Source organism: Phalangium opilio, unplaced genomic scaffold (assembly GCF_054372755.1).
Source record: "Phalangium opilio isolate 3A_F unplaced genomic scaffold, DU_Popi_V2 ptg000070l_1, whole genome shotgun sequence".
NCBI classification, from domain to species: Eukaryota; Metazoa; Arthropoda; class Arachnida; order Opiliones; family Phalangiidae; genus Phalangium; species Phalangium opilio.
This window is the reverse complement of record NW_028324182.1, coordinates 5,561,861-5,587,313: the sequence shown is the minus strand read 5'-3', so window position 1 is coordinate 5,587,313 and position 25,453 is coordinate 5,561,861. Positions and strand designations below refer to the sequence as shown.

Sequence of the window (25,453 nt, the reverse complement as noted above, 5' to 3'; positions counted from 1 at the left end):
AAAGACTAACGATATGGCTTCAACGTTACCAGTCCACCACCAAAGTTCTTTTGTTTGAAAATACATATTTAAAGTGTTTGTTGTCCACATACAACAAAACAACAAGGTAGTCAAACCCCAGACTTTTGGAAATTTAGGTAGTTTAATCTTATACTGTTAAATTTGAGAAATCTACTCTTATATTATTCACGTACATGCTTTGAAAATTGGCTTCAAAGATGGTAAAAATTCGATTACGTAGTCATGACGTTCTTGACGCGAATTCCGCTAGTTTTTCCCAAGTTTCCGACCACCCGTAAGACTTAAAGTTAGGAGGCCTAATACGAGAAACGTTATCTCTGTCGGAATTTCCCGCGTTGCTATATTTTTGGCGGGAAAAATAGGAGTCTAAAAGACAGGAAAAAAAAGGGAAAAAGGTCTGACATTTTCGCTGCGCCCCGTGAAATTGTATCCCTGCCATCCGAAAGAGGCCTATCTCAATCTTTTAGTAGGCTTACAACCTTTATTGAAGCGCAAAGTGAAGACGAGGAGAGCCTGGACTCATATCATCTAATACAAGTGCCAGTTCGTTTAGGCTTTGGAAAAAGGTTCTATATTTTCCACAATTTTATTTTGAGAAAGGTGGGGGATGAAATCGCTTCAGTTTTGCCCGAAATACCCTAATATTTCCGTCAACTCTTTGGTAGCGATTGAAGCGTATCATTGAGAGTCACGGGGAATCTGAAAATCCATAATTTCACGAACGAAAAAATATCAGTTTCGCGCCCACCGCTTTTAACTTTAGACTCAATGAATATTTTTTTTTACCGCCATATCTTCTTATACGTAAGAAAAATGGCTTAGAGAAATTCTAAACTCTACCTTGGGAATATTGGCGTAAGTACTCGCTTCTTATTCTTACATCAGCCGATTCGGTTCGCTCAGCTTTTGACTCATTTCAATCCATACCCATCAAAAAAGCTTACTTTGAAAAATAAAATTTATTCATTCAAAAATTTAATCAAGCAGAATTATGAAACTGATACTTAAGTCTTATCGTGGATTAAGATGAAAAACATCTAATTACGCTGCATTATCTTCGCGTATTAATTAAACATTTTCCAATACTTTAAGTTTGTTTTACATCAGATTAATCTCCTTATTTTTCTCATTAATTTTAAACCTTCCGAGGAAGCATTTTAATTTAACTTAAAAATAAAATAGATCTGAAGTGGATTAAACATTAATCCTTTGTCTAGACTGTTCGTAATAAAACATTTTTAAATTTATTTTAAAATTTTCCTATTAGGTCATTAAAGTATAACCCTAAAACTGAAAAAGAATGTTTATGTAGGAGATTTAAGAAATTTTCGGAGAAACCGTTTACAATATTTTTTTTCTTTAGAAAGCTATTATTTTCTAAATATAACCTTTTATATATCAACAGAAAATAAAGCAAGCTAGGCCGGGGCCGGAGCCGGGGATAAAAAGTTTTGATAGAATTTTCTTCTTAATTCGAACTACGGCTGTGGTTATAGTTCGTCGTAGAACCGAGTGAAATTCCACTCCATCAATAACCTGGCAATAGAATGAAAGAGAAAGCCTTCCCATTGTTGAAGCGAAGAAAAAAACCTTTTTTTAAAGAGATGGAGAGGAAACGAGGGCTAGGATACTTTCATATAAATGTTTTCCTTAAAATTAGTCTTAAATATCGTTTCCAGTTTCAAACTCTTTCAATAGTGGCACTGTACCTCGTCAAAAATAAATGTTTAACTGTTTTCCTGTCAAACCCAGCGCGATAAATATAAAATTCGTCATAGTATTAGTATAGCTCCGGCTAGACACATTGAGAAAATGGCTACAGAATGTATGTTATGGAAAACAACTAAATTTGCTATTCCTCAAGTATCCAACTTATTTTTTTTTGGTTGAAGAAACTATGACGTCAAATACGCTACCCCTCTAGAGAGGCTCAAGAGCAACTTCTCCATCCCGCACCACCCTTAAGAGTCAGCTATTTATTATCGCGCCTTAAACCCCAAACCCGGCATCCCTTCTTTTTGCCCCCTCTCCCAAAAAGTAATGGCTGAATGCTCTTTTTCAGGCTAGCAAGGCTCCGGCTCTTCTAAAAGCGAATAAAGGGGGTAATGTCTTCCCTTTCTTATAGACTAAAGGTTTTCCAACAAGGTCCTCCTATTTCATCTCCTTCTACCATCTCTTATACGAGAGAGCGATACAATTTCCAAGCTCAAAAAGAGTTTTTTCATCAGTAGCTAACGTTCGGAAAATTTTCAAGATTTTTTTTTAAACCCTTTGAAAATTCGGAAGTTTTCGGCTTTCTCGCATTTGCTAGAATCGAAAAGCAACCGTAATTTATTCGGAAAAAATACGCAATTATTATTATTATGACTTAAAAGCTGTTTGAAGGACCCAAATTAGAAGCTATTAAAATATCTAGCATTTGAATTTTCGACGCAATAAACCATTTCGGAAAATACGTAGAGAGAAACCAATGAAAATATGCGAAGGAAAGGCTTAAAATCCATGTTATGAGATTCATAAATCAGTCCTTCAATTTTCTATAAAGATCAGTAGATTCCCAAAAACAAAGTATATATTCACCGGACTTGTTTTTTCATCAACTATAGCTAACGTTTGCTAAATTTCTCAAACCAATATATATAATACTGTTTTTTAGATTCCCTTTTTAGTAAGGAGGGGGGTTTCGTTTATATTACTTTGAGATCTTATATATGATCTTAAAATTTAACCGTCGGAGGCAATGCCCCCCACCCATCCAGCCACGTCTTTTAAATGTTTGGAATTCTTATTTCGTACTTCTAGATATCTCGAAACCTATTCGAAACCCCCTGGAAAAGAGAGCTTTGGTGAGGGTGAAACAATTGTCACAGTTAAGCGTAGTGATGAATGAGAGTGCCCAGGGGGAGAGGGCTCTGTAACGACTAGTGGAAGGGGGGGGGGCTAAATTTGCCGCCATTGGCCTCACCCACAGCCCCCATAAAATTGGGATCAACATTCCGATACAAAAGTTCGCTCCTAGGAACTTGCCTCCAATTTATCTCATCCCCAGTCTGCAATACATTGGAATTAAACAAAAAGTATTCTCCTAAAATGCGTCTTGCCTGGAACTATTCTACTTTGAGCAATTTAAATTCAAGCCTTCACTACGCAGAATTCCACTAACTTTTCTAATTGGAAAAACTGTTCATACCTATAATTATACACCCTGTATTAATATGTGTAACAATATGAGACTTAACTTGTAGTTAACTAGAAAATTATTAATCATATTTGTATTTTTTATCCGAAAGTTTTTTTGGGATGTTTCTCAAAATATGTCGATTTTTTTTTAGAAGGATACTTTCAGTGTACACTCGCGTTGGCAAGAAGACCTTAAATAGGACACTTTTATTTCTCTATTAAACTAAAATTTAAGTTAGCTTTCTTTGTAGTGCAACTTCTGGGTGAAATTAATATTTTGTACCACTCGGATCGATTCCTTTCCATATTCATTAATCAGAGAGCTCTTTAAGAGAGATAGAAAGAGAGAGAGAGAGACAGAAGGTTTCCAGGAAAGAAGGGGGTCCTTGATAAATGAATGTTTTCCACTTTGGAAATCCAAAATTGGACTCGCGAGTTTTCACAACCCTAGCCACTTTTACAGTTGTTAAGCTAAACGTGTAAGAGCCAACATAAGTTCGTGACTTCGAAGTCTCCAATTCCACAATGTAATGGCTGCATCACTTTGGGAACATTGGGTGGCATTGTACTTGGCGGAAAATGAAAATAAATCTGACGTCAACACTGATCTAGACGAAGACTTACAGGGAATATAAACTTATGGTTTCAATTCGAGATTTTTCCATTGGTTTTATCTTTAGTTGTACTTGTTCCTGTACGTCGTATAGCGTTAGGGGGCACTCGGAATCGCTCGGTGGTGGCGGTTCCCATTTAGGCTTGTTAAATTTGCTACCTACCCAGATAGTCGTATTTTATACCGGAAATGAGGAGAAACAACGCGGTGCTAGAAAGAATTTTCACAGATATTGCACCCTTAGCGAACATTGACCAAAATCATATTAGACTAGTTCGCATATCCGTAAGATTTCTAGTCCAGGACTTTACTTTCTTTGACGGACTGCAATATTACTCGATATTCTGACCCAGGTAATTATATATCTAAGTTTATATACACTTCATACTTCTGTTACGTTCTTTGGAATCGGTTGGTGATAAACGAGAGTTTTTTTAATGTAAGCTTCTCACTGTTAAAAACGGAATGGTAATTCTTTCAACACCTCAATTCTACACCAAAAACGTTTCAAATTTCAAAACTAAATTCCAATGTAATTTGACCCGAGTGTGAAACGAGTTACAAATGAAAGCGGGTGTGAACGGGTCGTACATTTTAACATGGCTCTCCATCCTCTTATTCCCTTCTTTATCGCGAAAATTTCTCTTCTCCCTTAAATCTAAAATTTTCTCCCCTTCGCCCTTTCCGAAATTGGATTGTAGCTACTCTCTCTTATTCCTACACACGCTTCACCATCCTCTTCCATCCTTCTCTCTTCATACCATCCAAGTCGGGAAGGAGGGATGGATGGATCTACCTTCTCCTGCAAATTCTCCTCTTCCTTCTCCGCATCTTTTAATGCGTTGCCGTTTTTGAGATCGTTGATGTAAAGAGCCGAGTCCACGAGCGCGCCTTCAATCCGGAGAGGCTGAGAAATGGCGGGGATGGACGGATTATAATGGGCAGTCTGTTCTCGGACCTCTCCTATTACGTTCTCTTCAAATTAAACGCGCGCGCCCACCCTTTTCCCCAAAGCGTTTTAATGAGTCCAAACTAGTAAACCCGTTATGGTCATCTCACCCTTGGTTTGCATTACATGTCAAGTTAAACCCAGAATACCTCTATGGAATTCGACATTGCGCAAACCATAGTTTCAACGATGAACAACTTTAATCAGTATTGCATTGTTTTAGTCCCTGATCTCCAAAACCAAGCAGGGTCACCCCATTAATAGAGGTGTAGGACCATACGTTTTGGGGGTAAAGTGTAAGCGTCGTTTCATTAGGAATTCATACGATTTATCTATGAATAGTTAAAGGAGATCGTAGCGGACCCAGTGTTTGTTATATCGTAGACCATGCAGTGTATACATTTTTATAATTAATACTCTGTGAGATATTAAAATTAATTCGAGGTTCTTCCGGGGGTCCCTTTAGGTCCCTTCGGATCGTTCCTTGTCACTAAACGCGTTTAAGAATAGCGTATACACCCCAGAAACCATCCACCTCATTCTCTTTTTAACCATTAATTTTGATTTCCGCCAAATTTGACTTTGCAGCTGAGAGTTAATGCGCTTTTCAGTAGCTATAACTGGCTCAGGGTATAATTCCAAGGTTGTATAAGGGGTAACAGTAATTAAATTTTGGAATAACACCCTTAACCGTACAGTCTATCCATCGAGGGAGCCAAGCGCGTTAGGGATCTTTCAAGTGCGTCCAGATATATTATCCCCTTGTTTACGACTATAATGATTTGACAAGAGCACGCCTGCACAGTGCTCCCTTTATAAAAATGTTTTTAAATATTCGTTCTCGCAATCCTCAACTAAACGCGTTTCTAACGAGCTGAATTTACCAACTCCTTGTCCCGGATAGCGCTTACAGAATCAAAATTAATATCCAGGCTTAGAAAACCTTAATCAAGGTAGAGGAATGCGTGCTCCGGAATTCTATCATTAAAGACTACTTATTCTTTCTACTATATCTAACCAACACAGAACCAAGAGTAAATCAAGCGGGATTAGATAGCTCTGAAACTGCGTGTTGTACCTCCGACAGTAAGTAAACGTGCCGAGCTTGGTTGTAAGGAAAACATCGGGTACCAGCTTTGTCACCGAATATCTTCTATTTTTGATAAATTTTCTTTAAAGTTTTCACCGATTTTATGCGCCCAATAGAGGTCGCGATTGAGAGTTCGGGTGAGAGAGGCTGATTTTCTTACTCTTAGTGGATTTACTCTTGACAGATCTGTGTAGGAACCAATCTGACGGCTCGAAAAACAAAAGACTAGGGTATTCCCGCCGTAGCTAGCCCTCTCGGTCCCAATCTAGTTTAATAAGAGGGGAAGAAAACGTGCCAGAAACTTATATCTAGATAAAGAAAACGCCAAACGAGTGTCTTCTTGAACAGAGGGTGAGTTGGGTAGAGCACCCCGAGCTTACTACGCTACTAACAAGGTTGACTCCTTAATCCTCCCATCACGTCACGGAAGCGTGCCGACCTCGTGACGAAGACGGACCCCTTGATTTTCTTTGAGAACAATCAAAGGGCCTGGATACTCCTTACTCCGTGAAACTCGCCTTTTTGAACGTGTTTGGAATTTCAAATTATATTTGAACCTTTTTTTCTAGCATACGTAGGCCTGTAATTATTACAATTATTTTCATCTTACTCGCGTCCCTAATAAGTTTCATGTTATTCAAGATTTACGCGAGTGTCCGTTTCCCACGTGAAGTCTGATTCAAGCGAGTCGTAACCCTATATTCGTATTACAAAAATCAGATAGACATGTCCGATATCACTTGGCACCGGTATAAACGAAATAAGAAGGTCTCCAAGCCTTGGTTACCAGTGTTAAAGATGGTCTGTACCATAGACGACTTTGTTGTTCTTAGTTTTGGGTGTTCTGGTATGCTTTGTACCCATCGATTCCGACGATTTTTTCCTCCTTGAGATCCCCTGCATGGTCTTCATTGACCAGTCTGTCCATTCACCAGAGTCGAAAAGACGTCAAAGTCCAGAAAAAGTGTATTTATAGAACCCCATTGGTTTGTACCTCTGTATTCAATTTAGGAACGTGGACAGACTATAGACTTATCCTAAACTCTTTCCTCGTTACGGTTGGTTCCCGGTCTGATTTGGCCCCATGCAGTACCAGACACCTACCCACCCCCACACACGTACGCCCCAAAACTCCAGACATGTTTGTTTTATCCCTTTCGAAAGGAAAGACCTCTTTCTTCTACCCTTCTGATCTGCTAGAGTTTTATTTGTTTTATATTGAAAGAAAAAGTTTTGTCTAAACATATGTTTTTGTTTGTGGAGACAATATTTCTATCGTTTATTTTTATAATAAAATTCTTGATATTGACGCCCTTCCCACTATGATGAAAGGGAAAAGAAACCCCTTTTCAATGTCCTTACCTGCAATACAGCGAGTCTCTTCACCAGTTAAAGATGCCATAGCTCTTGTATATTTGGTTAATTTCGATTATGTAAATGTGCAATATTTTAATTAGTTTATCATATTACCGTAAGCCATGTTTAGACCTATTTATCATGCTTGTCAGATACTTGAAAAATCGATAGTTGATGTGAGATTCGTTATATGTTAACGTAATAATTTAAGAAAAGTAAACTTCACCCCCCCGGCTCATACATCATCAATTATCCGTTAGCTAGGTAGCTGTTCCATTCTTTTACGGATGACTTTACTTATATAAGACGAGGAGGGGGGTTGAAGCTTAGTTAATCCCCGTCTCTTCTCGCTTCGCAAATTACTCTTCGCTTATCTCATCTTAAAATCGACTTCCCGTGTGTTATGCTTCAACGTGACCCTGTGCAGGCTTGGGGTTCAACGTGAATGAAGTAAGCACACTCTACATCGTAGTATCTTGGCTATTGCAAATTATGTGTTAATTATTGTAGACGATACTTTTAGATTTTTGATTTGTGCACTCGAAATTGTATTGAGGCTTGTTATTTTATGAGGAAACTGTACCACAACTAAATGCTGTATGGCTTAGTAATTAAATCCAATACAGCTTGGCTGTGACCTTAACCTTTACAATGGTATAATTAATCTCCGAGATAACGTTTCACTGTAAGAAAAGGAAAATATTTTCTCGAAGAAATTGTACTTAACTGCAATTTGGGGAGATGGCGTATAAAGGAAACTTTCACTATAGCCTTGACCATGGTCTACTCTCAGTCTTACACACGCTATTTTGAAAAAGCTTTCTTTCAGGGATAACGGTTACCGTCCCGGAGTCCCCCTTCAATAAGATTAAGGAATTTAAGTCAGTAGAATAGGCCCGACGTTTCTTAAGCCCCCCAGGTTCCAAGAGCGTTCGTGGATGCCTTCATGGTTGTACCTCGTAAGGATACACTGGGACTGTTCGGAGCTCTAGCTTCCCGTTCTTGGGCCGGCGGCTTAATCCTTGTTGTCAGAGGCCTGATGAATGGAGGATTCAAAGCGGCGGGCTTCGAGATCATCCGTCATCGGCGTTGCCCCCTTAGCTTTCAGTCACAGCCCTGGCCCTAGCTCGCCCTGGTGCAGCGCTCTCCCGCGCAGTTTCCCCCATTCCTGCCTATTCCGCGAAAACGCGCCACGCTGTCAGATATAATGGCTTATTCACTTCCAGCCATTGATAGCCAAGGCCTACGGGAGTAGACTCTAAAACGGTGTTTTTTTTGTTCCTGTAAGTTTCCCGCTCTCAACATTAGAGAAATTGTCCTTTTCCCGTCTCTGCCCAACTTTCCGCCCACCTATCGACTTAGCCGAAGACGTTTGGGATCTACTGGTCGAGGTAGTAGGTCTGGTGATGAATAGGCCTTAAGACGACACCCCTGTCTACTACGCGCTCAAATGTGTTGGCAAGCCGGTGCGCAAAGTGCCCCCGAACGGATAAAAACCCCTCAGCGGATTATATAAATCTGACGGTCCATTTTTGAGCGGAACGCGTCGATCCCCTTCAGTCTGCTACCATCTTTTAGATAATCGATGCCTGATCCTTTATGGCTGAAGGTTGAAATGGACTATTAGAATAAACTAGACTTAATTCAATCCTGTTTCGTCTTTAATTTTAAAATATAACAGCTGTGGTAATGTTTCACCTCACTAGTCCGTTTTTAAGGAATGCCTGAAACGCTTGTCAAGAGTATTTGAGGGGGTTAGAGGTTGTCGCGGTAATCCATCCGTTAGAAAAAGACGTTTAGCCCACAGTTTTGAAATATGTTATTTTTTGTTTGAGAGACATTCAAGATCAAATGTTTTCTTTTTAAGGATTTAACTCGAGACAGAAGTAAACGGTTTTTTCAAACCCTTACATTCTTAGTTTCTGGTAAATTTTAGAATGTCTGTAGTCCGTGATTCTACGCGTGTTAAGGAGATACCTTCGCTTAGACCTTATTTAGCTCATGAGCTAAAAACACCCAAATGGGCTGAACCTTTTTTAGTCCTATATCGGATTTCACGCCTTTCTGTTTATTTTGCAAACCCTAATTTTAGACAAGTAAAAAATGTTTTATACCCACACATTTTGCCAAGGCTTACTTTACCTCCGCACTTGAATTAATTCAAGTTGTTGTTAAAACAAATTCCAATTCCTATTAGTTTAGGAACTTACTAAAGAAAAACTTTAACATACCTTGTCATAATTTAATTTGAATTATTAATTTTATTTTCAGTATTGAGGGATGATTTTCGCGTAATTCCGAAGAATGTCAAAGTAGCGGCTGGTGAGACAGCTAGGTTGGAATGCGGTCCACCCAGAGGTCATCCGGAACCCACGATAAAATGGGTGAAAGACGGCGACCCCGTCAATGTGGGTACTGGTCGAATTCGATTGGACAGTCAAGGAACCTTAGTCGTGTCCGACGTGCGCCAAGGAGACAAAGGAAGATACGTCTGTGTGGCCGAAAATCTCGTTGGGTCCAGGGAGTCTCCAGTGGCTACTTTATCCGTCCACGGTAAGTAAACTGTCTTTCTATAGACGAATTATGCTTGTAATCTAAAAGAAGAGTTTATTCCCTAAAAAAGGGGTAAGATTACATTTAAAAGTGACAAGAGTGAATGCCTAGTTTCATCGTCTCGCCTTTAACACGTTAATTAGTGTTAGGTCTCCACCCGGACACGGACCCCACCCGTTTTTCCCGATAATGATCGAGAAGGGGCCATTGTCTTTGTATCTCTTTCGCTCCCGTCACTCTCGGGTCTCTGAGGAGACGACAACCTAATGAAAGAGCTCTCACGCTCGCGAAGAGGCCTGCCTTTTCTTTCTTTCATTCATTCTTGGCTATAGATGCAAATGATAAGTCAGATTCTTCCGTCGTCGCCAAGCGAAAAAGGGTTGCGAATTACAATCAAAAGGCAACTAGTTAGACGTCAGTACTAAAAATACCGAGATCGCACCCCGAAATTAAGCCACGGTTCTCCAGATTGAAATGAAAATTGCATCGAAGAGTAAATTACCCCTTTAGCTATGGGATCTCAAACTTCTCACGGGTCTGTTCGATTATAGCTGTAGACTACTGCCAGAATCTGACGATAATTGTGTATGTTCCGTTCACGGATAGCTTCACTGTCACTAATTTGCAAATAAGGATGAAGTCTAAAAACAACCAAGTCATATAGCATTGGTGAACTTTTAAAATTTTGTAGACAAACATATTTTCGAAACCCTGGAGTTGTTCGAGACTGACCTGAGTTGCTATAATGAAGATAAAAATTATAATATTAAAGTTCGGCTTAAATGCGATGCATATAGAACGCGTACCTATATCTAGTTACACGTGACGTTTTAGTTAATTACAAAAATTGTCGATATTAATTAGGGGTTTTCAATAGAAGCGGAATTACAAATGATTCCGAATCCTTTTCAAACTAGTAATTGCGTGTATTGCTTATTATACTTCTTGATTCTAGTTGAAAAATGACTCCCGATGTACGTTCGTCAGTTCAAGGGGGCGGAAAAGCTTTAAAAAGCGCTCACGTATTCACTTAAGTCAGTTAGTCAAAAGCGCGCCTCGCCCATTCGAACCAACTTCATGCGAGCGCGCTCTCGATTTTTTCCCCGTTCGAAATCCATCATTAATCTCTGCCCCTTTAATAATACGAATCGTATCTTATTCCCGAGTATAGACGGTTAGGCGGGAGTATTTGTAAAAAGGTATAATCCAGGATGAACCAGGCTATTTGTCCATTTGCCAAGGTTTCTCGAAGATATGGTTAAGGAGAAGGATTTCGTAGTTAATGGTGCCAATAAGCCCAAAAAAATATATTATTTTTGTTCAATCAGGGATAGATTTAATTTTAGAAGTAGTAATGGAGAACGGTTAATATTTACTTCAGTCCGACTCATAGCCCAGTTTAGAACCCCTCCCTCCAACACGTAACGAAAATTTTAAATTATCTTATTGGCTCACTTAAACTACGTTTTGATGACGTTGCTGACGGGGCCGGCGAAAAATACCCAATTCGTTTTTACCACTGTCGCTAAGACCCGCCTCTTCTTTCATACCCCTCCGTCCCGTTGAAGGGATCCGGGACTTTGACGCGCGCCCACATTACTCTGTTCTCCATTCCTACTTCTAAAATTAAATCTATCCCTGGTTCAATCTTGATTTGTCCGTGGGGTTAGTTTCGCGTTAGAAATATTTTAAAATAAGTACCTTACCTCAAAGAACCATGCCAGTGTTCTAACAGAAACATTTTTTAAGTGTTTACTTTGCAAGGCATAAAAAATCTCGTCGTAAAAGAATTATGTTTTATTGCTAAGTCAAATGATATCCTCATAAAAGAGTAATAGTTATTATATATTTTTGCGCTTGTTTAATCGCGTAGTCAAACCGTTCTTCATTCGTTCACCGGAACATATCACGAGTTTATCCGGGGATCAAGTGGAGTTCGAGTGTGTCGTGGGAGGGGACCCTACGCCCACAATTACCTGGAGGAGAGAGGACGGGAAAATGCCCATTGGCAGGTAAGAACCATCCATTTATTTTATTGTCTGGAAGATATACATTCCACCAGGGTCTGGGTTATTCCACTGCGGTTTTTAATATTATAGCCTAGTTAATTAGTTACTAAGGTACGTGATCTTCTGACTTATCTTCTGTGTTTTTTTCTCTGTGTTCGTGCATCTGGATTGGTTTTCAGGGCTCAAATTCAAGAGAATAAGAGTCTTCGAATTAAGCACGTTTTGCCGGCCGACGAAGGCGTCTACATTTGCGAAGCGGAGAATCCAGTGGGATTGGTTTCCGCCTCCGCCAGTTTGACTGTCCATTGTAAGAACTTTACATTAATTCTTTATAAACCCTGCAATTACATAATGCGTGCTATAGTTGTGATTAGTTATTTGAGAAAATATTATACGTATTTAAATTAGGACTGATTCATTTTTACTTTATTAAATTATAACTGATGTCTATAAGTTATGTCTAATTGAACTTTACTTCATTTTTTTTTGTTCTTAAACCAGCGAGACCAACATTTTTGAAAACTCCAAAAGATCAGAAAGTGGGTCTGAATGGTATCGCTAAATTTGAGTGTTTGGCTACTGGAAATCCGCCTCCCTCCGTATTTTGGACCAAAGAAGGCAATCAGGTAGAATTTTATTTATTTAATTTTTGGTCTTAGATTTTATTTTTTAAACTATCAAAACCTGATAATAATAATAATAACGCGTCTATCAAAAAATCTTGTATCTTCTGTTTAAATAGGTGTTGATGTTTCCCGGTCGTTCTTACGGTCAGTTTTCGGTAAACCAACACGGAACGCTGGTCATTTCTGGGGTGACCAAAGAAGACAAAGGCTATTACGTCTGTTCGGCTCTTTCCGTAGTTGGCTCGACTATGGCAAAGGCGCATTTAGAAGTAACAGGTAATTTATTCAATCCATCATATCATTAATATTCATCAAGGAAATTTCTGTAAAAGGCAATTTTGAAAAAAAAAAAATCTTGGAAAAATATAAAAAAAAACTCCCGAAAACGTAATGACTTTTTGATAAGACCATCTGTATCTTTTTAACTTAAAGAAAAAATGGTATAAAGTCGTTTATTTTAATTTTTTAAAATGATTTAGTTTTATCAAGAGTAAATCAAGAAAGAGTGGTAGTATATTTGGAAATAATATGTACTGTGAATTTCTCAAGGGCGGAGGGGTCAAAGGGCAAACCTGTTAATTGTTTTTAACAAGCGAGAGAAGCAATGATACAAGGGGGGAAAAGGTTTTAGTTCCCTTTTCCTTTAAATTAAAATACCTCTCTCTCTCTCTCTCTCTGTTAAGAAGTAATATAGACTAGAGAGATCTCCTTCTTGAATCGATGATAAGGCATCTATTCGTCTTAATTATAAGCCCGACTTTGCCAAGCCCTCGCCGCCTTTTCCACAATATTTTCCCCAACTTAAAGTAAAAAATACCAAAGTTGTATCCATGGAGCGTCAAGAAGATTAATAGGCCAAATGGGGGGAAGGTTTCAGACCTACTTCATTAGGCGTGTTATAGCAACCCCTCCCTTCGCGAGTCTTTAGTCCCCCTTCTTCCTTAACGACGTATTGATTGTTAGGAATTTTTTTTTTACCCCCGGGGTATATGTAATGATTTCGTCTCGTTTTCAATTCTTCGATGACAGCTGTTGCTGATTTGCCGCCTCCGATCATCAGAATGGGACCAGCCAATCAGACGTTGCCTCAGAACACAGTGGCCATGTTGCCCTGCGAAGCCTCAGGGACCCCTACCCCGTCTATAAGATGGGCCTTCAACGGTGCGCCTCTGTCTAAAAATAACGCCAGAATGGTTATCTTGGATTCGAACACCTTGCAAATTGATGGTAAGCTAATCTCAGTTATTAGTTCTAAAAATCACAAATGAGGTGGATTGTTGCACGAAAACGGGGTGCTCAAACGCGAGAATTAACACGTGCGGAGTAATAAGCTTATCGACGTCTTTTTCTTCTAAGTTTCCTTCTGAACACTTTTGAGTCAGGGTTTTCTCTAATTTACAAAATGAGTTATTTTTCAATATGCCAACAAACAAAATTGCGCTGATTTTATTCTGTTTCTACTTTAGTTCACGTTATCGTGTGTTCTTTTTAATATTCAGATTTGCAGCCATCGGATACCGGAGTGTACACTTGCACGGCAACCAGCGAAAGCGGCGAGACCTCTTGGAGCGCCTCTTTGTCTGTCGAATGTAAGAAACCTATACGATATTTTAAACTAGGCCTCTTTTTAAACCCTTTGACAAATTACATTTTTATTCTGGAATAATTCGGATTTATTTATGATATTCATTTCGAAATATCTTTTGAAAAGAATAAGTCCAAAAAGGGGTTTGAATCATCGTTAGGGCGAATCCCTTCACCCGTTACAGGGTGAAACGAAGCGAGATTAAAGTTAATCGTAGATAAAGAAATAATGGAACAAAATGGAGGAATTATACCAAATGTCTCTTGTACAGAGAAATGTAGTTCTGTATATTTCAACCGAAGCCAAACCCTATAGCTACATTGCAAACGAACTGTTCTATGGATTTAAAATGAGTAGGCCGATCAATGTTTGGGAGCTCATCTCCTTGTAACTAAAGGTTTTAGATCCCATGTTCTTTGAGTCACTTTGTACTCCGTTTGACGCACAGAACATACCCTTAAGTTTATGGCAGACTTATTAGAAACACCCTGTTCATTACTTTAAAAGGGAAAAAAATTGAAAAATAGTCTTTAAAAATAAAAGAAACTTTGGGATGAGCCTTTTCGCAAAAAAGCGTCTTAAAAGAATCGGTGATGAAGCTAATCTCGCGCCTACCAGGGTTGAATAGGGCGGGCACCCATCTTCCGCCCTATATGGTAGTCACCCTTCACAATTGAATCAGACAAATCGTCCAACGTCTTTGAGTTTTCTCCCTTCTTAGTTGAATCGCCTTTTCGCCCCTCCTTCCACCATTCTTTATTTCTCTTTTTTATCTCTCCATCCCTCGCATCCTTGCTCTTGGTCCTCCTTCGGTTTTAAGTCCCCGTCTCCCAGAGAAGCCGGGAAAATAAAAAGTATTAAGCCTTGGTTTACACCGTACACTCCTAAATTCTAGACAATATGAATGTTTCATGAGATACCACCAACTTATTCACGCGGCTACGATGAATTGATTGCAAGGCGGTTGGTTAGAGCAGAGTGAAGGTAGCCTGTATTGAGAAATCATCGTGAAAGCCTTCTGTTGTATTCGGTTTGGCAACTTGCTTGATCCGAAACTGATATAAACCTGAAAAAATCGTCGGACCATTTCGAATAAAGAGATTGGTCTGATCCTGATCCTACTGTAGGGAAAAAACTCTGGTGTTGGATACTTGCAAATATTTTGTATTAAGGTGCTAAGAATTTTCTAAATATTTTCACGATTAAATAAGAATTCATTAAAAATTTCATACTTTAGAAATTTAGTATCCGACCCCTCAACTGTTAATAGGAAAATAGACTTACAATAGCGGAAAACTTGCGTTTTTCACCTCTATTTCTGCCTTTTCCAGTATTTCTTCTAAGTCAGTAAACGAATTATACATATACAGGGTGTTTGTGAAAGGTCCATCAATAATGAAAGGGCGTATTTATTGGGCCATTTTGAGTCGAAAATGTTCTATGACATTTTGCCGTCCGGGCCACTGTTTTCAAGTTATGATTGGAGTAATTTACGGATGACCCCTTAAATTTAATTAAGAAATTGAAAGACAGCGCTAATTTGATGAAGGGGTCATCCCTAAAATATTCAAATCATAACTCGAAAACCGTGGCTCGGACGGCAAAATGTCATAGCACATTTTCGACTCAAAATGGCCCAATAAATACGCCCTTTCATTATTGATGGACTTTTCACAAACACCCTGTATAATAACAGGCATAAGAAACTTTTAATGTCCACATCCTGTGACGAAAGGTACTATGGCTAAAGATGGTTAGGTTATAAAGCAAAAGTCATCATCAGTCTATATTCATTTATAGCAATATTTCACCCTGAAAATTATGAATTTTGAATTTCTTTCCCGATTCTAATATTGGATAAGCTGAGTTATTCCCCCGAGGATTTTAGAAAGAAATATATTCTTATTTTAAACGTTGTCAAAGAAAAAAAAATTAAGCTGAAAGATATTAGCGCTCTAAAAAAAAACGTTAAAATAAAAAGAATGGAGTATTACTGTTTGCTTTTCTTTTTTTCTCATTTTAACGGAATTTGCTTTCGCATCGGCCAAACCCAACGTTTTTATGAAAGAAATTCAAATCTCTCGGGAAATATTGCGTTTTTGAAAAGCCATTTTACGAGAAAAATCCCTACACCCCCATTGCAGAAATAGGGTTAAAATTTCTACCCAGTGAGCCGCCCGAGCTTAGCTTTTGTTTAAAATTGCTAGAGACTTGTACTGCTTTAAGGGAAATTCAAAAATTCGCTCTTTTCTTGGAAAAAAATATCTTTTGGGAATTTTTAATCCACTTAATGTCTTTTCGTCCAAAAGCCCCGCTGTGTTGAAATGCCAAAATATAATTAATCGGTAAGGGACTTTTTTAAGCCCCTGTTGGTAGGCTGATCTATAAGTCCGCGGGTTTTTTTTTCGGCGGAAGCAGGTTGGCAAGGGATTTTGTAAAAATAAATAGCAATTTCTTCTATCCACCATTCGGAATTGCTAGATTATAAAGTACTCGCCATTGTTGTTTAGTCTAAACTGGAAAAAAGTTTATAGCTTGAGCATATTTTGAGCAGTTGTGGGAAAATTGCTAATGTCTGTTTGAAGGTTTTGCTTAGTGCACTAAATTTAGGATTTTCAATCTTGCTTTAACGTTTGAAGGATAATTGATGCCATTTATTTGTTTGGACTTACTAAAATCGATTTTTAAAGTTTTTGGGTTTTGATTATACTGTTTGGCACTTTTCAGCTCCACGTAATCCCAACGCCATTTTTCATCGCACTCCCGACCCCTCGAACTTCCCTGGACCTCCTAGTCGACCTAGGGCCGTCAACGTTACTGAAACAACCTTGGCATTAACATGGAGACGTAATTCTAAAACTGGTTCTTCACCTCTCATCGGTTACACAAGTAAGTTAATTTTTCTATAAAAATGGAATACGACCTATTCGCTATTCTATGACCCTAATCCAACTCCCGCTTCAGTCGACTATTACAGTAGCGACCTCCAAAGCGGTTGGGTTTCAGCGGCCCATCGTGTTAGCACCGAGACTTATGTCGTTCAAAACCTAAGACCGGATAGTCGTTACATTTTTCTAGTCAGAGCTGAAAATTCCCACGGTTTAAGTCCGCCTAGTCCGGTATCCGAATCTATTCGTACCATTGGTTTACCGGATCATATTCTACCTGACTACGACCTGGATGAAGCTCGCGCTCGTTTGAGTACCACCACCGTTGAACTAACGGAAGTGAAACCCATTTCTTCGGTCTCGGTCAAACTCTATTGGAACGTGAGTCGTGTTCGCAATTATAATCCAAAATGTGGAATGGACTGTGAAATTCCTTTGATTGCAGATTCAAGGAAACCGAGAATACGTCGAAGGATTTTACATTCGGTTTCGCGATTTGAGTGGAGGTTCCGAAAAATATAACATGGTGACGGTTTTAAATGGCGCCGCTCAGTCTTACGTTTTAGCCGATTTGAGAAAGTTCACCAAATACGAGTTCTTCTTGGTCCCGTTTTATAAAAGTGTCGAGGGACCTCCTAGTAACTCGAGAAATGTCCAAACAATGGAAGATGGTAAGTGAATTTATATTAAATTACATTAAAGTAAGCGTACACCAATCCCGATTAGGCCATAAAGAATATTGCAAGCTTATTTATAATCTATCTTCGCTGCGGTTCACAGTTCCATCAGCCCCACCTGACAATCTGAACATACGTGTCATAAACATGACTAGCGCTTCCATATCTTGGTCTCCGCCTCCTCCTCAACATAGAAACGGAGTTCTCAAAGGATTCAACGTGAGTATTTCGCCTTTGACATTTTCAGATCTTAACCGTCCTTTGTCAAGATTACAAAGGAACTATATAGCGTCATAATCATAAATGTCACTAACACAATTCGATTCCCAAATGCACCCAAATATTATAGGTTCATATTTTGGGCAATTTGTCTTCAATTCATTCCAACTTGAGTACCAACGCCACGACCACCGTGGTAACTTTGAATAACCTGACGGTTGGCTACGTTTACAAAGTGCAAGCGGTCGCCTTTACCACGGTTGGACCGGGACCCTTCAGCGCTCCTGTCGCTCTCAGAATGGGTAAGTTAATTTTCCCTAATTATACTCTCGAATTTCTAAAGGGGGCGTTTACTTCGGGGTCTAAATGACGTAAATGGTTTGGGTCCTCGGCCCCCTAACGTTTATCCATTGTTAACGCGACTAGCACCTGTAGTTAAATATCTTGGATAGCCAGGGCACGCCTTGAATTGCTGAAATTCTGGTAATGCAGTTTGAGCTAAAATTTAATTATCTCATGAATAATTGCACATAGTTTGACCTTTTGTACCGTATGTTTGGCTCTGGTAAATGACAGTTAGTTGTGCAATGACGTAGGTATAAGCATCATAGATTTTTGTGAATCGTCGCTATAGTACAAATACATTTCTACTAACGGGAACACTTATGTGTCAATTGTAGTTGAATATTCCTGGAACTATCGGATAAATTCGCTCGGTTAATGACTGAATGGGAGGCTTCAATATGTTACCAATTATATTAAATTGAAATCAGATTCTGATGGATAATACGGAAGACTTAGAAATTTATAATTTGACGATTGAAACATAATGATTTAACGAGAATCTGACTTCCAAGGAATCTCTGATATTCTAATCAGCGTTAGGGCATTCTTAATCAAAATTGGATCGATTTGAACGTTGATAATAAGGGGGTAGGGTGGGAGGTGTGCGTCAAATATCTCTGAACCCGCATTTTCAGATCCAAATTTACTACATGACCTCCACGCAGATCTGCCGACTGCCTCCAATATGCACAACATTCAGGATATGGTTCGCCAGCCCTGGTTCATAGCTCTTATTGGAGGATTATTATGTCTCTTGCTCTCGATTTTCTTCGTGGTTATTTTCCTTAAGCGAAGATTGGCTTGGAAGAAGGCTTTAGGCGCTCATCTAAGCGGTAAGTGAACGTACTAGTTAAGCATTCTTAGGTCAACTACTGGTCTAAACGCCATCCATTACATTTTTAGCGGTTCCTCCACACAAGACTGAAGACATAAGGTTAGTTTAACCTTAATATTATTACATTTTCAATCCTTAATCGGTCTGGAAATGACTTTGGCTTGTTGGGTGGCTTTCGATTGGCTTAGGGTGTTATTTTATTTTCATCTTATATCTTTTCAATTAATTACGTCACTAACGTATCCCGAATTTTTCACCTCTTTTTCTTCCGGTGGTTATTACTCGTTGTGTCGCTCGCTCGCTCGCGTCTATGGCCTCTCGCAATCTTAGAAGTGGCGTAAATGCCCGTGAGGCGCTGTGGCTAAACCGAGCTTGGCATCCGCCCGATTCCGACAAAGGCAATAGCATGAGCGAGACCAAATTACTCAACAAGTTGGATTCTTCTAACGATCTTAATTATTCCAGGTAGAATAACCTTAATTAATTAATCAATTAACTGTCCCCCCCCCCCTTTCTTCTTCTTGAAACGTTACCTATCGGTGTTTTGGGTCAATCTGTCAAAGTAATTGGAACATCGAAGAAAGAGGAAGGAGATGTAAAGGGATACCAGGTTTATGATCCCAGTCCCATTACATTCTCTTACTCTTTCCTTCATGCCTGAAATTTTCATGGAATTTTTCTGTACCAAATGTTATAATGAAAATAATCTTGGAAAGGTCCATTTCTAAAATTAATGATTATACTTTAATGACTTTTTAAAATTGTGGAATCCTTTTTCGAATATTTCTTTTCAGCGTGTACTCTCCCATTTTGACTAATGTGAACGCTCCAGATTACGCTGAAGTTGACACGCACAATTTGAGCACATTCTACAAGAAAGAGCCACCATCCGTGCCGGCTCCATACGCTACCACGACACTCATTAACACCCCGAAAGCTTTCGGTGGTTCGGTAAGATTATCTTTCATATCATTAATTTATTTAAAAAATGTTTTTTTGACTTTTTATTATAAGAGAAACCTTCTAATTCTCGTTTTTAGGTTAAAGATCATAAAAGCAGTGGATCCGAAGAAGCGAGTAGAAAGTCTGATAAAGGGTTTAATATGGATTATGGAAGAATGCTAGACGCTGGTAAGTAAAGACGTAATTTAGGACAGGCCTATTTCGTTACGTGAAAAACGCTTGTTTAATTAATATACTAATTATTTAACAGATGGTAACGAATTATCATTGGACGCTGTTAGTCCTACAAGCGACTCCGGAAGTTACACAACCGGTAAGTAATTTGAGCAAAATAAATTAACTTTAACTTCATAATTAACTATGAAATAATTTAGACGAATATGGGATGCCGATTAAGAAGAAACGGTTAAAACCATTATGTTCGCGTCCAATTCCTAAAGCTCCAGTGGTCAACTGGGCAGACTTGATTCCACCACCTCCGGAACAGCCACCCAGTGAAAGGGGTTCACCTCCGGACACACCACGCAACCAAAGAGGACCTTCCCCCGTTAATCGGGGCTTAAAACCTCAGGTAATTATAAATTATAGGTTTAAATATAAATAGTTCTCTTAAAAAAGCTAAAATGTTTGTGCTTGTAATTTATTTCTAGTTGCCGGGTCAAATACCCAATGGTCGCTCGCCCTTGACCACGCTAAGAGGTCAATCGCCGGCCAGTGGTAAATTTATCTCGCCCAGAGGTACTTTAACTAGACAACAACAGCAACAGCCCAATTATTACCAAGCCACTCAAGCCGATCGTATCCCTACACCACCAGTCCGAGGTGGTTTGCGCATGCCCGGTTTGACCGCCATGTTGTCCAACAGAGGTCAGCATCAAGGGCCTCCATCGCCCACGTCGGGAAATCATCCATTGATGGATCGGGCTATACAGTCTTCCTTACCCTCCTTATTGGGTGACCCACACGGGGGGCACGGAGCGGGAAGACACGATGGTAGTTTGCCTCCCAACTTGCCGATCTATCCCGGTATGAGAGGACCATTCAACTACGAGACTTCTCCGCCAGGGGCAGACCTAAGGCTTGATTTCTTCTCAGGTCAATATCAAACTCTCGATGGTGAGTCCGATATCGAAGGTGTTCCTGGATACGCCACGACAGATATATGCAACAGGAATGGCGCTCGCACCCCAGAGTCCAGTGTGGGAGGTGATCCAGATTATGCTGTTACCAATGATGGTAAGTCAGTTCCTTCTTTCACACCTTTCTTTCTGTCGCAAAATTACTGGAACTAAAAAAGAAAATATATTTTTCTTTCAAATGTTCCTTAGGTTGTCGCGTTCCACCTTGGGTAACGGATCAAAGCAATAGTTCTTGCACGAGTGCCAGGTCCAGTGGGGCAAGTTCCTCGGACGGTTCCTTCTATACAGAGACTGATTTCGCGAGCGCCGTAGCGCGGGCGGCTCAGAATGCTGGTATGAGGGTGGACGGCTCGGTCGTGACCGAACCCAAGAGGAACGCTACGACGGGTGGTAGCAAATTCCGGGTTGGAGTACCTCGCCCCAGCAGTCCATATAGTACGGACAGTAATCTCAGTAATGGCAACAATCGTCCACCGCCCCAGCACAAGATGAGGAAAAAACCGCAAGCCAATTCCTCTTCTAATTCCGCTAATCCCCCTGGGGCTCAGGTCTCAGATCGGTCCAATCCTTATTACGCTTGGAACCATTTCGATGGGCAACCACAACACGTTGACTCAAATTCTTTCGTTCCTCAATCTATGCAAAACGGTGGTGAGTCCAATATTTCACTTTTACGCTGTTCTTGAATGTTTCGCCAAACAACCGGGCTTTCAAAAGAAGTTGTAGTTCTAATGATTTTGCGTTGATTTCTACTCGGCAGACGATATTCCGGCTTACAATAAGCCATCCTTCCCATCATGTTCGAACCATTCGGGGTCCGGAGCGAGTCAAAGTTCATCCACGGGAAGACGGCGTAACTTCCCTGTCAATGGATATCCCGGTTTGCCTACGAAGTCTCCTCAAAGCACGATGCAGTCCGACAAAGATTCAACCAACGCCCAACTACAGAGGAATTACCGACTCGATCTCAGAGACGTAAGTTAAGAATCTACAATTTAACAGCTTCGCGAATGTCACGAGTAAATCAAGTAGCGTTTTGTAACCGGGATTTTATAGGTATTACACACTACTAATTGATTTACTCTTGCTTATGAATATTATCCATAGTAGTTGTATATAATTTTTATTATTCTAAATTTATTAGACACCTATTGTATGAAAGCTACGGTTAAATCCACTTAGTGGCTAAAGTCAAACATTAACGGACAAAGGAAAAAGTCGCGTGGCGCGTCGCGATTTGTTCATTCGGAAATTGTGTTATTCCACGCGAGAGCAGTTATTTATAAAATGTAGTTCACAAAAATCAGCCCACAAGTGACGTAGATAAAGGACCGCGCAACTCAGCGACGCGATTGGTCCTTAACTGGTAAAGTAGTTGACTTAATTATGGGGCAGCAATAAAATATTGAGTTTAGGACGACGAATAAAGGACTGAATGTTTTATTTCCTGGGAATCGAACCCTAATATCTAGTATGCCATACGAAAATATCCCGAGTGCACTCGCGACATCGGTCCTTTCTTCATTGTCCTTGATAAAGATAGGCCTAATTTATAAATGACTCGTATCCAAAAGTGTCGTGTTCAGTTTGGTCCGGTTCAAAAATAATTAATAAACATGCCTTATGACGTCATACACATTACGTCACGCGTGAATATTCGCCCGTACGTGATTCGCCATCACCAATTAGCGATAACCAATCAAGAACAGTTCGTGATTTAAATTTAACTGACTGACTGACTAACTAACAAACATACATACATACATACAAAGAAACAAAGAAAATCGATAAATATTAAGTTGGTTCTTTTTACTACGGAAAGTTTAAAAAAAATCTAATTTTATTTTATAAATTAATAAATAAATATTATATAGAGATAAAATTTGTACATGTATTTACCAATATTTGTAGAAAAATTGGTTCAAGGTTTGCTTTCGAGTAACGGTAAATAAAAATTGGGCAAACGTTTTTGTACATAAGAAATATAAAGCATTCGTGATTTTTTTTTCTCCTTTTAAATATAATTTATTAAGACATTATATTAAAACACGTAGCTATCCGCGTATTGAATATAAAATTATTTATAGGCTATTTTGATTGAAGACGCGTGCTATTTCCTTCGCGTTTTATGAAAGAAAGAATGAAGACTTATTTAATTATCACGTGACTATGGTTAACTCTATTAATCGCGATAGATTAAACCTATTTTCACTGTATCTTAAAATCGCTTTCATTCTCACTTTATCCTACAAAGTCAAAAGCGCGAATGAAGATACACGTGACTTTACTCTAAATACTCTAGGCGAAGTAATTGTAATTGTATTTGTAAATAATTAAGGACACTGAACGCTAAGATATGATCGAGTCACGAATTAATTTGTAAATAACATGTGTTTAATTATGTTTAGGTAAAACAAATTAAGATTAAAATTGAAGCAAAATTAGACTGATGCAAATACCCAGAAAGAATTTGATACTAATTAGAGTTCTAATTAGTAACATTTATAATTATAAATATTATATATATAATTAACCCCACCAATTGATCTTAACCTAACCTAACTAAACGTAAAAACCCGTTCTCGAAGACGTTTAACACCCAGGCTCCTTACTTAATTTTAAATTTTATTTAATGGGAGATTGAAACCGATATAAATTAAACATTTACTAAGTTTAATTTTAAAATATGTTTGGATCGTTTTTAATCTGTTATATAGGTGTCATTCTCCCTTTAAACTTTTAATTTGCTTAAAACAAATAGGGTGTAAGGCGAAAAATAGAACCAGGTACAGGGTTCGCTTTCAAATAAAGTTAATTTAATCACCATTAAATTAATTTCTCAATATTGATCAATCGTACAAAGTGTTTTCAGAGGAAGAGAGTTCTATCTATGCAGAAAATAATTATTTATCTTCAGAGTGCCTTCTAAGTAACTAATTAATTTAACTTTAAATCAAATTAACGGGGATTTACATAAAAATTCTAAGAAAACGCCCTTGAAAATATTATAAAATTATCCTGTATATTTTCATTTTCAAGGTGCAATTAACGTTGGGGTATTTTTCCTATGAATTTATGCGCACTTGCGGCCCTGTACCGAATTCCCAAAACTATAATTTAAATTTCAATCATAGGTAAAAGACGCTAGGCGTCTCATATCAGTCTAAACAGGGATTTTTTTACTCTTTTAATTTAACCAAAAATGAATTTGAAAACGAAAAAGGAATAGATAAAAAAGATTTAAATGTGCCAAAGTCGAAAATATATAAATTAATTTAAGTTATTAACCTAAAACTTAATTAAATTTAAGCCCGAGTATTATCACGCACCAAATTCTACGTCGAAACACGTTATATCAACCCTATTTAACTCCAGAATTTAGGCGGGAAATACATGTTGCTCGTGTGGTAATTAATTCAACTTTAACGTCATCGTGGATAAGGTTTTTCTCGCCAATACCTTACGTATTTTTCACGAGAAAGATTATACCTAGACGGTTTAAGCGGGAAATACCTCCCTGTAATATATATCGTTGTTGAAATTATTAAGAAATTCAGGATTTTTCCCGCCTAAAATAAATAGATGGTTTACGCGGGAAAATATCACGCGTCAATATTGGAGAATGTAGAAATTCTCGCGAGATTTTTTTTCCCGCCAAAGTTTATAGTTTAGACAGACCATTTCGATTTCATCAAAGATAAGATTTCGACACACCCTTATCAAATTGAATACTTACTAATCAACCAAAGGCGATAATTGGTATCGCGCGCTTTTGAAGTCAAACAACTCTATCTTAAACTCGGGTGCGTGATTTTAATCAGGGAATTTACCCGAGTCTTAAAAAAAAACAAACAAAAAGAATAAACAAGAAAACATTGCAAATAGAGAAAGGAAAAGTGAACTGCGGGTCCGTGCCATGTGTTAATTATATTACTAATTAACGCTTTTCCGATTTAATTTTTACTTCTCCGTCATTGTACAGTCGATCCTTTTTGTAAAATTGTACGTTATATAAACTGAATGTGTGTATATGAAACAAAATAACAAAAAAAAACATAATGAAAAAGAAAGTGTATTAAAAATGCAATTGTTTTATACTGAAATTCCTCGACTCCTTCCTCCTTAATCAAAGTTAATTTAAGTCACTAACCAACTATATAATAATACAACCCGGAATACGGATATACTAATCGTAACTAATAACATTTATACCCGTTTTCCTATTAGTTAATAATTATCCAATAATTTTTATATTCTATCAATAGTGAAAAACATCCTATGAAATATCAAAGTCATCGTTTGAAATTATTTTTTTAAATTTCCTTTTTAACTCCTAACCTAGATTTAATATATTTAATATTCAATTAATTATAATATTTATTTTTCTAAAGAACCTGTAAGTATA

General features: G+C 38.4%; 1 protein-coding gene and 1 long non-coding RNA gene across 4 annotated transcripts in view; one reads left to right on the top strand and one right to left on the bottom strand.

Moving 5' to 3' along the window:
• Nucleotides 1-25,151, top strand: part of LOC149661247 (roundabout homolog 1-like) — a 117,948-nt gene extending 92,797 nt beyond the window's left edge. Inside the window, exons 3-26 of one of the 3 annotated variants that reach the window (XM_089842716.1) lie at nt 9,481-9,762; nt 11,636-11,774; nt 11,951-12,078; nt 12,273-12,397; nt 12,514-12,673; nt 13,427-13,624; nt 13,897-13,986; nt 16,710-16,871; nt 16,947-17,251; nt 17,316-17,541; nt 17,651-17,766; nt 17,897-18,068; nt 18,777-18,944; nt 19,015-19,045; nt 19,277-19,411; nt 19,741-19,897; nt 19,987-20,077; nt 20,160-20,222; nt 20,284-20,480; nt 20,560-20,935; nt 21,005-21,145; nt 21,238-21,699; nt 21,809-22,023; nt 22,193-25,151. In XM_089842716.1, coding sequence (XP_089698842.1) covers nt 9,481-9,762; nt 11,636-11,774; nt 11,951-12,078; nt 12,273-12,397; nt 12,514-12,673; nt 13,427-13,624; nt 13,897-13,986; nt 16,710-16,871; nt 16,947-17,251; nt 17,316-17,541; nt 17,651-17,766; nt 17,897-18,068; nt 18,777-18,944; nt 19,015-19,045; nt 19,277-19,411; nt 19,741-19,897; nt 19,987-20,077; nt 20,160-20,222; nt 20,284-20,480; nt 20,560-20,935; nt 21,005-21,145; nt 21,238-21,699; nt 21,809-22,023; nt 22,193-22,207 — 4,154 coding nt within the window. In that variant the 3' untranslated portion in view covers nt 22,208-25,151. Of the gene's footprint in view, nt 1-9,480; nt 9,763-11,635; nt 11,775-11,950; nt 12,079-12,272; nt 12,398-12,513; nt 12,674-13,426; nt 13,625-13,896; nt 13,987-16,709; nt 16,872-16,946; nt 17,252-17,315; nt 17,542-17,650; nt 17,767-17,896; nt 18,069-18,776; nt 18,945-19,014; nt 19,046-19,276; nt 19,412-19,740; nt 19,898-19,986; nt 20,078-20,159; nt 20,223-20,283; nt 20,481-20,559; nt 21,146-21,237; nt 21,700-21,808; nt 22,024-22,192 lie in introns of all 3 variants that reach the window. The other 2 variants (XM_089842715.1, XM_089842717.1) reach the window with 2 other exon arrangements.
• On the bottom strand, nt 9,439-10,902 carry LOC149661248 (uncharacterized). Its single transcript, XR_016368822.1, has 3 exons — nt 10,495-10,902; nt 10,265-10,403; nt 9,439-10,183 (listed from the first exon to the last, which is right to left on the bottom strand). It is a non-coding gene; the product is annotated as an uncharacterized LOC149661248 (long non-coding RNA).
• Nucleotides 25,152-25,453: the final 302 nt, after the last annotated feature.